At 57.4% G+C, this 13966-nt stretch overlaps 1 protein-coding gene across 1 annotated transcript; it reads left to right on the top strand.

Moving 5' to 3' along the window:
• The first annotated feature begins 331 nt into the window (after positions 1 to 331).
• Positions 332 to 10303, top strand: Parp11 (poly(ADP-ribose) polymerase family member 11). The gene is made up of 8 exons (XM_090325242.1): positions 332 to 531; positions 4602 to 4730; positions 5753 to 5873; positions 6798 to 6873; positions 7479 to 7551; positions 7626 to 7756; positions 8507 to 8658; positions 8868 to 10303. The coding sequence occupies exons 1-8, from the start codon at positions 514 to 516 to the stop codon at positions 9182 to 9184; spliced, it is 1017 nt and encodes a 338-aa protein (XP_090181368.1). The 5' UTR covers positions 332 to 513; the 3' UTR covers positions 9185 to 10303.
• The last annotated feature ends 3663 nt before the right edge of the window (positions 10304 to 13966 follow it).

Genomic DNA, 13966 nt, shown 5'->3' with positions numbered 1-13966 from the left:
TTCTGATGGCCGCCTGGAGTCTCCGGTGGGCTTTGCCCCGATCGCGGGCGGGCTTCCAGCCGCGATGCTCGGACTCTGGACGGCGGCTGCGGGTCGGGGAAGGTCACCCCGGCCCCGCGCGGGCCGCTGGACGGCGGATGCGGACGGATGCGGACGGATGCTGCGGGCGGGAAAGCCAGGCCCGGCCCAGGCCTCAGGCGCTGGCTGCCGGGCCGCCTCCTCGCAGGCCTCGCACGACACGCGTCGCGCATGCGTGCGGGGGGCCGAACCCACAGGCCGAGGGGGCGGGCCCGAGGGGGCGTGGCCTTCGCTGATTGGCTGGATCCGGGCGGAAGTCGGGATAGTTGGGTGGGTCCGGAGACGCTCGCTTCTGGCTGGGCGGGGTTGAAGGTTGTCTTCCCGCCCCTCCGGTCCGCACCCGGGGACCCTCCGAAGACAGACGGACAGACACCATCCCGGACCCGTCGCTCCTTCCTTCTTCCAGACGTTTCTCCGCTCGGTTCAGCCACCGTTATGTGGGAAGCGAATCCGGTGAGGAAGCCGGCCGGACGGACGAGGCGGGCCCCCGGTGGGCGGGGCTGGAGGAAGCGGGCCGCGAGGGCGTTCCCGGGAACTGCTTCCGGCCGGGCGCGGCCTGGGCCTGGCGGCTTCCGGGGAGAGCGGGCGGCCCCGGGCCTCTGCGGGGCCGCGCGGTTTGCGTTCCGGGCGTGGGAAGGTTCCGGTGCCGCGGGAACTGCCTCCGGCGGGCCGCTGCGGGCCGCGCGGCCTGGGTTCCGGCTGCGCGCAGGTTCCGGGCCCTGCGGCTCCCCCAGGGGCCCCCGCCACGTGGTTCCTGGGGGCCCCAGAGGCCCAGTTTGCCCGGTGGGCCCTCGGGGCTTTCTGATTTCCGTCTTCCCCGTTACTGTTCTTATGATCCGCTTCAGATACAGTTCTCTTTTCCTTATTTTTTTTTTTTATTGAAAAGGGGGTTTGCTGTGAGATAGTTAAGGGAATATTTTGTTCACTGTGACCCCCCCCATCCCTCATTTTCTCCCGCCTCCCCCTCCCTGTTCCCCTCTTCCTCACCCCCCCCTCCATCAAATTGTGAGGTCCACATCCAACATGGAGTCGCATGAGTATCCTTTACCCTGCAGTTTCTGTGATTACCTTTCCCGTCCCCATACACAAGGTACAGAAAGCTTAAGAGAAAGGACAAAGAAAAGGGGGAGGGGAGTGGGGAGGGCCTACAGGATATGATAAGAACCTCTTAATTCCATATGTTGATCAAGAAATTAAATTCCCCCCCAAAAAAAACCAACCCCCCAAAGAAACAGCCACCCCCTTGAAAATCTAGCTAAAGAGTTTTTTTTTTTTTGCCAGTCCTGGGCTTGAGCTCAGGGCCTGAGCACTGTCCTTGGACTTTCTCAAGGCTAGAGCTCTACCACTTGAGTCTCAGCACCACTTCCGGCTTTTTTCTGTGTAGGTGGTACCAAGGAATCAAATCCAGGTCTTTGTGCATGCTAGGCGAGCACTCTCCCACTAGGCCAATCTCCCAGCCCCTAGCTAAAGACTTTTAAGAAGAGACTTCCCGGAAGAGCAAATATGAATGGTCAAGGAAACACATGAAGAAATGCTCATAGTGGGGCTAGGAGTTTGGCCTAGGGGTACAGAGTGCTTGCCTAGCATGCACGAAGACCTGGGTTTTGTTCCTTGGTACCATATACATAGCAAAAAAAAGCTGGAAGTGGTGCTGTGGCACAAGTGAGCCTTGAGAAAGTCCAAGGGCAGTGCTCAGACCCTGAGCTCAAGCCCAGGACTGGCAAAAAAAAAAAAAAAAAAAAAACGCTCAACGTCTCTGGTTGTAAAATAAATACACATCAAACCAATACTGAGATTCCACATCGCCCCATTTAGAATGGCCATTATCAAGAAATCTGATAACATATGCTGGCGGAGATGTGACCAGGAGGGATCACTACTACACTGTCGGAAAGCAGTATGGCGGTTCCTCAAAAGAGTAAAGATAGAGCTCCCCTATGACCCAGCAATCCCCCTCCTGGGCATTTATCCAAATGACCAGAAACAAGGCCGTACTAAAAGTACCCAGCACAACGATGTTCATTGCAGCATTATTCACCATAGCTATGATACAGAACCAACCCAGATGCCCCTCAGTCAATGAGTAGATCAAGCAGATATGGTATTGACACACAATGGAATGCTATGCTGCCATCAGAAAGAACAACATTGCCCCATTCGTTAGCAAGTGGAAAGACTCAGAAAACATTATATTAAGCGAAGTAAGCCAGACCCCCAAAAAAGTAGGTTGCACGATTTCCCACATTTGTAAGTGTTGGGGCCTGATCTGCATCTCTGAAGCCAGTTCAGCGGCCATTAACGGGCTTTGGCCAGGCATTCCTCGCATTCCTTGCATACCTCTCTTGAGGTGTTTCTGTGTGCATGGCTCAACTGAACCCCCTCTGCCTGTGCTGGTACCGCACAGTACCTAAAAGTTTGCCCTGACCCTTATTGGTAGCACCTTGGCCCTCTTCCTATTGGCTAGCTTCCCCGTTCCCACCTCCTCGTTCCCCCATAGTATATAACTACGTGCCCGACACAATAAACCTGCGGTCTGCTGCGCTTTCATGGCTGACACAGCTCCTGGCTCAGTGTGGTTTTCTCCCTGGTACTTGGGGGAGGGCTGGGTCATCGATCCTTGCCATCTCGCTCTGCTCCGGAGGACTTCAGGCTGGCCCTGAGTGTCCCTCCCATACCCGTGTTTCTCGAGAGCAGCAACAATAAGCACTAGAATATGTCCAAGATGTTATTTTATTTTATTTAATTTTGTGGGTCATGGGGCTTGAACTAGGCCTGGGCACTGTCCCTGAGCTCTTCAGCTCCGGGCTACCGCCCTACCCTGGAGCCAAGCCCCACTTCTTATTTTTCTAGAGATTAATTGGAGATCAGAGTCTTGAGTTCTTCTGTGCCCTTTGTGCCTGGGCTGGCTTTGAACCTTGATCCTCAGATCCCAGCCTCCTGAGTAGCTAGGATGACAGGCGTGAGCCGCCCTGCCTGGCTGCCCAAGATAGTTTTAAACGGGGATGGTGGGGGGATCGCAGTAACACAGGCTTAGCGCATAGGACCACATACAGTGGAGCGAATCGACGAAAACTACTTCCCACAGTTACCACCTCTGCTAAGGTGGTGTTTGATTTCTGGAGGCTTCTTTTCCCTCCCTCCCGGCTCTGCTTCTCCACACGTCCTCTACCAGGAGCTCAGTGCCCTCACTCCTCCAGCCCCTGGTTCTGGGGTCCAGCGTGGATGAAGTCTCCCTCCATGCCCTCTACCCCCCCCCCTCCCCGGTGCATGGGCACCTAGAACTGAAGCGCCACCTGCAAATGCATGCCCTCAGCTTGTAGATAATTGCTCCGTCCAGGACTGTGGAAGACTCCAGCCTTGGGCCCCCCTCCTTCCCTGACAGTCACAACCCATGCACGCTCATACACGGCTTATCTTGTTGACACTGGACGGTTTCTAGTGCAAAGTGAAACAAGGGTACTGGGGATCAGTCATGCCGTCTTAATGGGAGTCAAGGAAGCCCTGAGGTTTGCAGATGGGTCATGTGTCCTTGGGTTTCAGGAGTCTCCCACCACTGTGGGCTCTTATCACCCTCTGTCTCTCCCCTCAGCAGCCTGGCTCGCTGCCTGTAATTGATACTTTTATTAAGACTAAGCGGCCTTGTCTAGCCTGCTTTGTTTTACTTTTTTTTTTTTTTTTGCCTGTCCTTGAACTCAGGGCCTGAGCACTGTCGTTGGACTTTTCTCAAGGCCAGAGCTCTACCACTTGAGCCACAGCACCACTTCTGGCTTTTTCTATGTATGTGGTACTGAAGAATCGAACCCTGGTCTTCGTGCAGGCTAGGCCAGCACTTTAACCACTAGGCCACACTCCCTGCCCTGTTTTACTTATTTTATTTTATTTTTTGGTCAGTTGTTGGGCTTGAACTCTGGGCCTGGGCGCTGTCCCTGAGCTTTTTCCACTGGAGGCTGGCGCTCTACCACTTGGGCCACAGCTCCACTTCTGGCTTTGAACTGATCCACTGGAGATAGGAGTCTCACCGGCTTTCCCACCTCGGCTGGCTTTGAACTGCGATCCTCGGATCTCAGCCTCCTGGCGTGAGCCATAGATGCCAGCCCCGGGGGAGCTTATCTAGAACAGGCTGTGATTGGGCCTCAGCTGGCGGGTGTGGGTCCCGGGTGAGGGCGGGCCATGGTCCTCGCCATCGCAGGTGGGTGGAGGCGTGGCCTCCGAAGGCTGTGGTGAACCACCAGAGCCCCCGATCCCGTGCCTTTGCTTTCCAGTGCCCAACTCCACGAACAGGAGTTCATAGAGGGTGTCGCAGGCTGCCTGCCAGGGCCCAGCCTGTCCCGGGCGTGGCGGGCACTGCACGGCTGGGTCTGCCTGAGTTAGAGCACGGGTGTGGAGACGGGCGCCGTGGGACAGAGCGAGTGTCGTGGGGAGAGACGCTGCTCTGCAGTGCTCCGTGAGTGAGTGGAAGGATCTAGAAGATGCCAGCTCGCTCACGGAGCCATGTCCCCCCTCCTGTCCCCGCTGGTGCTCAGGAGATGTTCCACAAGGCAGAAGAATTTCTCCCCAAAGCGACGGAGAGCGAGGGGGACGCCATGGACACGTCGGACACGCAGTGGGGCTGGTTCTACCTGGCCGAGTGCGGGAAGTGGCACATGATCCAGGTACCCCCCCCCTCCGCCTTGCCTGCATCCCCTCGCCCATGCCTCCCCTCCTCGCCTGCCCCCCACATCCTCCCCCTGCCAGGTGCCCCAAAGCAGGTAGAATTGACATGGAACGTTCCAGAGCCTTCCAGTGCCTTCCCTGCCCGCTTCCCTGGGTGTTCACGCTACTCCATTTAGAAGAAACAACATTTTTGTGCCGTGCACCTGGAGCTGGCATCCTAGAGCGTCTCTGGGTGCCAGTGCAAGCCACCTGTGGCACAGGCCACGTGGCGGGGAAGAGCCCAGCCGCGCCCAGCACCAGCCGTGTGCCTCCTGTGTGCTGGTGTGAGGTCAGGTGTGTGTGTGTGTGTGTGTGTGTGTGTGTGTGTTTCCTCTCAGATATACACAGCAGCTCAGAGCCCATGGGCACACAACCACGGGGGCGGGGGGGGGGAGCGGGGATTTGAACCCAGACTCACAGAGGCAGTGTTTTTGTTTTTGTTTTTCTTTAAAACAAGCTGTGGAAGATTTAATTTGAAGCCAGGTACGGACAGCTCACGCCTGTCATCCCAGCTACTCAGGAGGCTGAGATCTGAGGATCGAGGTTCAAAGCCAGCTCAGACAGGAAAGTCCATGAGACTCTGATCTCCAAGGAACCACCAGAAAACCAGAAGTGGTGCTGTGGCTCAAGTGGTAGAGCGCCAGCCTTGAGCTGAAGAGCTCAGGGACAGCGCCCGGGCCCTGAGTTCAAGTCCTACAACCAATAAAAAAAAAGATTTAATTGGAATTACTCAGAAAGCATAACCAGTTGGGGATGACCATAAATTCTGGGAGGGGCTGGTAGTGGGTTGGGGAGAGATGCCATATGCATCCTTCACTGGAAATGTCCGCGTTGTTCATAATACGCCAGGAGGGACAGACAGGGAGATCGATCCCTCCCTCCCTCCCGCCCTCCATCCCTCCCTCCCCCCCTCCATCCCTGTGACCACAGCACCCACTCCAGTGAACCGCTCGTAAGTGGAACTTTCTGGTTCATCTTCAAGCCGGACGCCAGCATTCAGTGTTCACTTAGCAGCGAAGACATCGAAAAAAGCTTCAAAACCGACCCCTGTGGCTCCATTTCTTTCACCACCTCCAAGTTCAGCTACAAGATAGACTTTACAGGTGGGTCCCTCCAGCAGCTCTCACTGGCCTGTGGGTGTGGGGAGGCTCCGAGCCGTCCCGTCTCCCCTGCACAGAGTCAGCTCCTCCCCGGGACATCCCAGCCCCTCACGTCTTGTCATCTCAGGCTGAGGTCTGAGGATGGCGGTTCCGAGCCAGCCCGGGCACAAAAGTCCATGATGTACAGTGAGCCAGCAAAAAGCTGGAAGTGGAGCTGTGGCTCAATTGGTAGAGATCCAGCCGTGAGAAAAAGCCCAAGGACAGTGCTCAGGCCCTGAGTTCAAGCCCCAGGAATGGCAAAACCAAACCAAAAAAACCAAACCACAACTGTGTCTTCCGCTTAAAGCCGCAACGAAGCCTCCCGGAGAGTTGAATTTGGCCCGCTGGATTCAGAGTCCAGTGTGCTTGCTGTGACCCCGTGGGAACCGCTGAGAAATTCAGGACTTACCATCTTAGCTGTGCTCGCCTTGTAGACTCGTGTGCACCTGTGCTCAGACGAGTTCATGTGGAGCTCGCCTTACACAGAGCACAGAGTCCTTGTCATCATGGACGGGCTTGAACCCCCGCCCCCAGCCCAGCCTCACCTACACAGACTTAACCATTCCTGCTCCACAGAGCTGGCTGGATTGATCAGTCGATTGATTGATTGCTTTGGGGGCTGTCCCTGGCTGCTTCACTCACGGCTGGCGCTTTACCAATGAGCCACCCTCCACTTAGGGCTTTTTGCTGGTTCATTGGAGATCAGATGTTCAGAGACCTTCCTGCCCAGGCCGGCTGAAGCCACCGGTGTGTGGCATTCGGGGTGGGTCCCCACCCTCCTTCCCTGCACTCTTAGCATGTGCCAGTGAGTGCAGGGAAAGAAGGGGCCTGCAGGCTGCGCAGTGGGGGCGGGGGCTGCAGCCACACACATCCCCCTTGTGTGGACAGAGATGAAGCAGACGAATCTGAGCACCGGCAAGCAGCGCTTGGTGAAAAGAGCCCCCTTCTCCATCAGCGCGTTCAGGTAAGGTGGTGACGCGGCGGCAGGCCCCCTCCTTATGAGACAGGCCATTCCTACCCATGACCTTCAGATGCCATTGATGGGCCAGGAGCGTGGCCTAGTGGTAGAGTGCTCGCCTAGCAGGCAGGAAGACCCGGGTTCGATTCCTTAGCACCACATACACAGAAAAAGCTAGAAGTGGTGCTGTGGCTCAGGTGGCCGAGTTAATTAGCGTCAAGCAAAAGAGGCTCAGGGACAGCGTGCAGACCCTGTAGAATCCTAGAGTCCCCGTGTCCATCCGCGTGCGCATGCGTGTATGAGTGCCTATCCAGGGTCTTGCACTCTGGGCCTGGGCGCCGTCCCTGAGCCCTGAGCTGGTGCTCTACTACTTGAGCCACAGCGCCACTTCTGGTTTTCTGGTGGTTTCATTGGAGTTGAGAGTGTCGGGGACTTCCTGCCCGGGCTGGCTTTGACCTGCAGTCCTCTGATCCCAGCGTCCAGAATGGCCGGGGTGGTAGGCGCAAGGCCCCTGGTGGTGGCACTGAATTGATGAATGAATGTATTGAATGTGGTTATTCCCCTCCCTCCTCCCCTCCCCGCCCCGCTCCGCTGGACATCACCCTGTGAAGCTACGTCTGTGAGAACGAAGCCATCCCCGTCCCCTCCCACTGGGAGTGTGTGCACACCGACGTCCCCTACCAGGTAGGAGCGGGCCGGCTCGGGCCAAGCTGGGGGGCTTGGCCACGGACCCGCCCGATCCTACCCACTTCTCGCAGCTCATACCTCTGCACGCGCAGACACACGAGTACAACGAGGTGGCCACGCTCTTCGGGAAAACCATGGATCGAAACCGAATCAAGAGAATCCAGAGAATTCAGAACCTGGACCTATGGGAGTTCTTCTGCAGGTAAGTCGGTCTGCAAAGCCCACGTCGGGGGCGCTGCACGTCGCGTTCTGCTTTATCCACAGCCCTCGAGAGGGGAGGAGGAGAGCGGGGGTGGAGATGCCAGGCAGTCCCGGGGGACATTAACTTTCCTATGTGACTGTGCGTGTCCCCGCGGGGCGGGTTCCTGAGGGGTGCAAAGATCGAGACATGGATGCAGCTTGAGGACTGCGTGTGTGTGTGTGTGTGTGTGTTTGGGGGGGTTCTCATTAGCGTGGTATCAGTCAGCGTGGCCTCAGAAAGCGTGGCAGTTCATGGAACCCAATTCCCCTAGCGTGAAAAGTTTTCTTTCCCTGTCCCGCCTCCCCGCTGCAGCGTCGGGGTGACGGATTTCATATCCGAGAGCATTCGAACCGCTCCTTTTTCAGAGTCACTCCGAAAAATTCCAAGTCCACTCACAACTCAGCTGAAGTGGTCGTGTTTGTTTTGTGGATTTTGCCTTCCCGTTGAACCTTTTCTTTTCTTCCCGCCAGTCCTGGGCTTGAACTCAGGGCCTGGGCACTGTGCGTGGACACTTTTTGCTCAAGGCTAGTGACCTGCCACTTGAGCCACAGCGCCACTTCGGGCTTTTTCTGTGTATGTGGTACTGGGGAATTGAACACCCCCCCTCCCTACCCCGGGCTTCGTGCATGCGAGGCGAGCTCGCCGCCCCTCGGCCACGCTCCCGGCAACGCCCTGAGTGGCTCGTTTCTGCGCATGCACCCGCACGTGCAGGAAGAAGTCTCAGCTGAAGAAGAAGCGAGGGCTCCCCCAGATCAACGAGCAGATGCTGTTCCACGGTACCAGCAGCGAGTTCGTGGAGGCCATCTGCATCCACAACTTCGACTGGCGGATCAACGGCATGCATGGCGCCCTCTTGGGAAAAGGTACGCGCCCACCGAGCACTGGAAAAGGAGCACTCATGTAGGAAGAGGAGGAACGGGGAGGCAAGGGGAGGGAGGTGGGGAGGGCGAGCCGGGCTGGGACACGGGTGGACAGGGCGTCCCCCGCCCTGGCCTCTGAAGAGGGGGAGAGGGGTCGCAGGCCTGGCGACTGATCCCCCCGGGGCCGCCCCGGCCGTGTCTGGCCGCTGCAGGCACGTACTTCGCCAGGGACGCATCCTACTCGAGCCGCTTCTGCAAGGAGGACCTGCGTCACGGGGACACGCTGCAGATCCACGGCGTGGGCCCCAGGCCGCGCCCCGCGCCGCGGGCCTGCCGCTCCATGTTCCTGGCGCGCGTGCTCATCGGAGACTACATCAGCGGGGACCCCAAGTACATGCGCCCCCCGTCCAAGGACGGCAGCTACGTGAACCTGTACGACAGCTGCGTGGATGACACCTGGAGCCCGCGCATCTTCGTGGTCTTCGACGCCAACCAGATCTACCCCGAGTACCTCATCGACTTTCTCTGAGGCCGCCCGCCCCGCTCCCCGCGCGTGGCCGCCGCCGCCATATAAAACATATGCTGACCACAGGTTGGTTCTTCTGTGATTGTTCAGGGTTGCTTTGGTTTTGTTATCCATGGTTGCTTTTTTTTTTTTTTTGTCTTTTTTTAAGAAAAAGGAATCGTGTTGCCATGGTCACACAGGGGTCAGAGAGCCGAGTCGAGCCTGATTCCCCTGGAGAGGCAGAACCCTGACAGTGAGTTTTGTTGTATTTATTTTGTTATTTATTTCCATGCCAGCCCTGGAGCTGGAACGCGGGGCCTGGAGCCGCCCCGGAGCTTTTTCATTTTTGTGTGGTTTTAGTTTTGGTTTTTTTTTGTTTTTGTTTTGTGTTTGTTTTGTTTTGGCTCAAGGCCGCTTTGAGCCTCGGCTCCATGTCTGGCTTTTTGCTGGTTCATTGGAGAGAAGAGACTTTCCTTCCCTGGGCTGGCTTTGACCCGGGATCCTCCGATCTCGGCTGGGATGACAGGTGTGAGCCACCGAGCCCGGCTGGCTTAGCGCCGTGGACTGGCGTTCAGCTGCCGGATGGTGAGTAGCGTGGAGCTGCATCGGCGGGAAGTTCGCCTCCCCGCGCTGTCTCTCGTGCTCGCCTGTTGTAAGGGAGAGAACAACATACGTACGTGCGTGCGTGCGTGCATGCGTGCGGGGACCAGGCCATACATGGACTGGCATCTGCCTGTACCGTCCCCGCCGACGTGGACAGCTGCTCAGGACGCTGTCCCGAGCCTTAGGAATTGCCCGGATACCTGCTGTGTGTCCACGTGGTTTTTCCGTGCCTCGCCTCCCCCCCACAACCCCGGCTCCCCACTCGCGTCTGCCCATGCTCCCTTCTCCTAAGTGTCCACGCGGTACTGTGCTTAGAAGCTGTGAGTGAAAAGCGTGTCGGGCTCAACTCTGTCATCCCAGCTACTCAAGAGGCTAAGAACTGAGGATGGCGGTTCAAAGCCAGCCAGGACAGGAAAGTCCAGGAGACTCTGATCTCCAGTGACCCGCCAGAAAACCAGAAGTGGAGCTGTGGCTCAAGTGGTAAAGAGTTCAGGGACAGCGCCCAGGCCCAGAGTTCAAGCCCCACGACCGATGCGCGCACACACATGAGAAAGCACAGGCGTTCTGGTTCTCCCAGGCCCTGCACACCGGGGTTCCGGGCAGTGGGGCTGGGTGCCAGCCTTGTACCCCCGCTTGGTTCCTGTGGCCTTCAACAGGGACTCCCCAGTGCTCTCCCTCAACAAGCAGCTCCCCCCGTTTAGTAAGAGGCTGGTATGGGTGCTTTATTTTTGGGATGTCCTGGGGCTTGAACTCAGGGCCAGGTACTGTCCTGCCATTTGAGCCACAGTTCCACTTTGTCTTTTCGCTGGTTAATGAGGGATGAAGAGTCTTACCGACTTTACTGCCTAGGCTGCCTTGAACCATGACGCTGTATCTCAGCCTCCTGAGTAGCTGGGATTCCAGGCGAGAGCTCCCAGGGCCGGGCTGGGTGCAAAGTAAAGCACAGGGCAGTGTCGTGGGTTGTAGTAAAGTCCCGTGTCAGTCCGTCACGAACCCTGGGGGACGCCATCACCCAGCACGGGCAGGAGGAGGGGGCAGAGAACCTTCCAGATCTGTGGTTCTGACCGCTGCGTGGGCCTTCTCTCAGTCCTCCGGCCGGGGGCGGGACGGTTTTGTATCGGTGTCCTCTGTCACTTGTCCACTGTTGGTCGTGGCGTCCACGCCACGGCGTGTGCAGCCCTTTTGGAACATTTGAACCTGTTGTTTGACGTGTGGTGATTAAAGTCGCCTGTCCCAGGCTCCGGTTCTCTTGTGTGCCATGTTTGTGTCTGTGATTTGTGTCTGGACTTTTTATTTTTGGTGATGGTGCTGGGACTTGAACTCAGGGCCCAGGCACTGTCCCCGTACCTCCTTCCTTTAAGACTGGCGCTCTGCCATTTGAACCACGGCTTCGCCTCCAGCTTTTGGTGGTTCACTGGGGCTAGAAGTCTCCCAGGCTGGCTTTGAACCGTGATCCTCAGCTCTCAGCCTCCTGAGGATCTGGGATAGCAGGCGGGAGTCTCTAAGGTCCACTCACTTCTGAAGCTTGGTCAGCTCCCACACCCAGGCGAGAGCCCCGTGGAGGATCTGGCGAGGGGGGGGGGGTTCACCCCCAGGCCCACAGGCCAGAGGTGGGGAAGCCGTGGTGCCTGGCGGCTGTGCCCGCAGGCGGGCACTGGATCCTTGAGGTGAGGTTACCCAGCTGGCCAACAGACCTGTTCTCAAACAAGCATGGCTGGGGCTGGATCTCTTCCACGCATGGTTTCACTCACGGCGCTCCACTCCCCAGCCCGCTCAGGCATCATTTTGTGTTCTTGGAGAAGGAAAAGAAAAAAAAACAAACCCAAATCAGAACTCCATGCTTCCCCTTCCCGCCTCCAGGTGGCGCCAGCTCATTCCATTTCTGATTTGATGGCGTCTTCCCTCCCTCCTTCCCTCCTTCCCTCCCTCCTTCCCTCCTTCCCTCCTTCAGGGGACAGCTGGGGAACCCCAGGGAAATGTCTCCTCACTTAAAAACACAAACGGGCCTGGAGTTTGGCCTAGTGGTAGAGTGCTCGAAGACCTGGGTTCGATTCCTCGGTACCACATACCTAGAAAAAAGCCAGAAGTGGTGCGGTGGCTCAAGTGGTAGAGCTCTAGCCTTGAGAAAGTCCAAGGACAGTGCTCAGGCCCTGAGCTCAAGCCCAGGAATGGCACAATCAAACAAAAAACAGGCCCATAACAACGCCCCAGCCTCAAAACACCAGGACTCCATGGTGGGGCCAGGACGATGGGACAGTCCTCCTTTCCTCTAGCCTGTCACTGCAGCAAAGCTGCACAGATCCCACAACATAGGACCACATCCGTGCACACACACACACACACACACACACACACACACACACACACACACACACACACACACACACAGCGGGTCAGCCCGATGTCCTGCAGGCTTGGTAAGAGTTCAAGGCTCACCCGAGCCTCTCCTTCAGGGATGGTATATAGTTCTCGGAGGCCAGGATGTGAGCATCAGGCTTGAATTGATCATGTTTGTCCTTGTTTTTCTTTTTGGTAAGTGGTGTGTCTTGAACGCAGGGCCTGGGCACCGTCCCTGAGCTCTTTCATTCAAGGCTGGCGCTCTACCACTTGAGCCACAGCTCCACGTGTGGTTTTCTGGTGGTCCATTGGAGACCAGAGTCTCACGGACTTTTCTGCCCGGGCTGGCTTTGAACCTCGATCCTCAGATCTCAGCCTCCTACGTAGCTAAGATCACAGGCGCGAGCCACCGGCACCCGGCTTTTTTATTTATCATCTTTTTCTTCACATATCCAAGACCTTATCACTTTCTGGGCTGGTGGCTGGAAACCTGGCGCGGGACCTGAGCGGGCGGCGGGTGGAGGGCAGTGGGGGGACAGCTGGACAGGACACTGTAGTGCAGGCCTGCCCTGGCCAGAGCAGCCCGGAGAGTCTGGTCAGTCCATGGCTTTCCCGGCCCTCCGTGTTCGGCTGGGATATTTTCCCTTCCCTGTGGCTTGATGGATGTGTCATTTTCCGACTTTAAAACCCAACCGCCACAGTGCATGACTTCATGACTCAGTGGACGTGGGCGGCTGGCCCCATGGTTGAGTGTGTGTGTGTGTGTGTGTGTACGTATGTGCACGTGCCAGTACTGGTGCTTGAACTCACAACCTCACACTCAGCTTGGCACTCTGCCACTTGAGCCACACGTTCCACTTCTGACTTTTTTTTTTGCTGGTTCCCTGGAGATGAGAGTCTCATAGACGTTTTCCACCCAGGCTGGCTTTGAACTGTGGTCCTCAGATCTCATGCCCGGCTCTACAGCTGGGAGGGTTGCTTCCTCTCTGGATCTGCAGCAGCTTCCTGGCAGGACCGGGCCAGCAGGTGAGGTTGGGCGAGAGAGCAGGGGGTGGGGGGCAGGGGGGTGTTTCCCGCTGACCCTGGGCGGGACATCCGGGGAATCACATTCTCACAGCCGCCCAGCTGAGACCTGCCCATGAGCTCACGGGTGCCAGCTGGGCTCCCGGGCCTGGCTGGGATTCCCCAGTCAACTCGGGGGCTTGGAGGGGCAGGAAGGGTGGCTTTGGGGTGCTGTGTGTTTGCATTTTGGGGACCGGAGCACATCTAGCCTCTGTGGTTTACAGATAAGGATATTAGTCATACAGATACGGATGTTTGTAGTTTACAGATAAGGCTTTGAGTGGGTCTCAGACACCTGGCTTGGAGATGCAGGCTTCAAGGGCTGGTGCAGCAGCTAACATTGGAAGGACTGAGGAACAGAGAGACCAAGTAGCACACACACATGTGCCATGTACACACGCACAAGCACATATACATGCACAAATGTGTACACACAAATTACATGCGCAATCACCTGAGAGCCATGCATGCGCCCCCTCCCCCCCCGGCCCTGGATCTTTCTCCCGTGGCCTCAGACCCCAGAAAGTTCAGGGCGGTGGGCTGGTCTCCACCTCCCTCCATTTGTGGAGTTCTGTCTTCTAGAAGATTCCTCCAGAGCCCTTGCCCTCCCCACCCCCCAGGTTTGTCTTGGCCTCCGGCCCTGGCGAGGCTTTCTGCCTGTGCACACATCCTGGTTGGCCACGCCACGTGGCCTTTGGGGGGGGCAGGGGGTGGGGCCTCGCTCATGGCCAGGTGCTTCTGGAAGATGACGGAAGGTAGGAGCTGGTGGGCCTGGGTGAGGCCCCCTCAGCTTACGGTAGCACA

The sequence above is a fragment of the Megascapheus bottae genome, chromosome 37, assembly GCF_031878675.1.
Source record: "Megascapheus bottae isolate mThoBot1 chromosome 37, mThoBot2.hap1, whole genome shotgun sequence".
Classification (NCBI taxonomy): domain Eukaryota; kingdom Metazoa; phylum Chordata; class Mammalia; order Rodentia; family Geomyidae; genus Megascapheus; species Megascapheus bottae.
Note: the sequence above shows the minus strand (reverse complement) of the source record. Positions and strands in the feature narration are given on the sequence as shown.

What these genes read in the sequence shown, in the direction of transcription:
- Parp11 (XM_090325242.1), top strand. An exon ending in GGAAGTGGCACATGATCCAG is followed by an intron (nt 4,731 to 5,752) that starts GTACCCCCCCCC and finishes TTCATCTTCAAG; the next exon opens with CCGGACGCCAGCATTCAGTG. An exon ending in CTACAAGATAGACTTTACAG is followed by an intron (nt 5,874 to 6,797) that starts GTGGGTCCCTCC and finishes TTGTGTGGACAG; the next exon opens with AGATGAAGCAGACGAATCTG.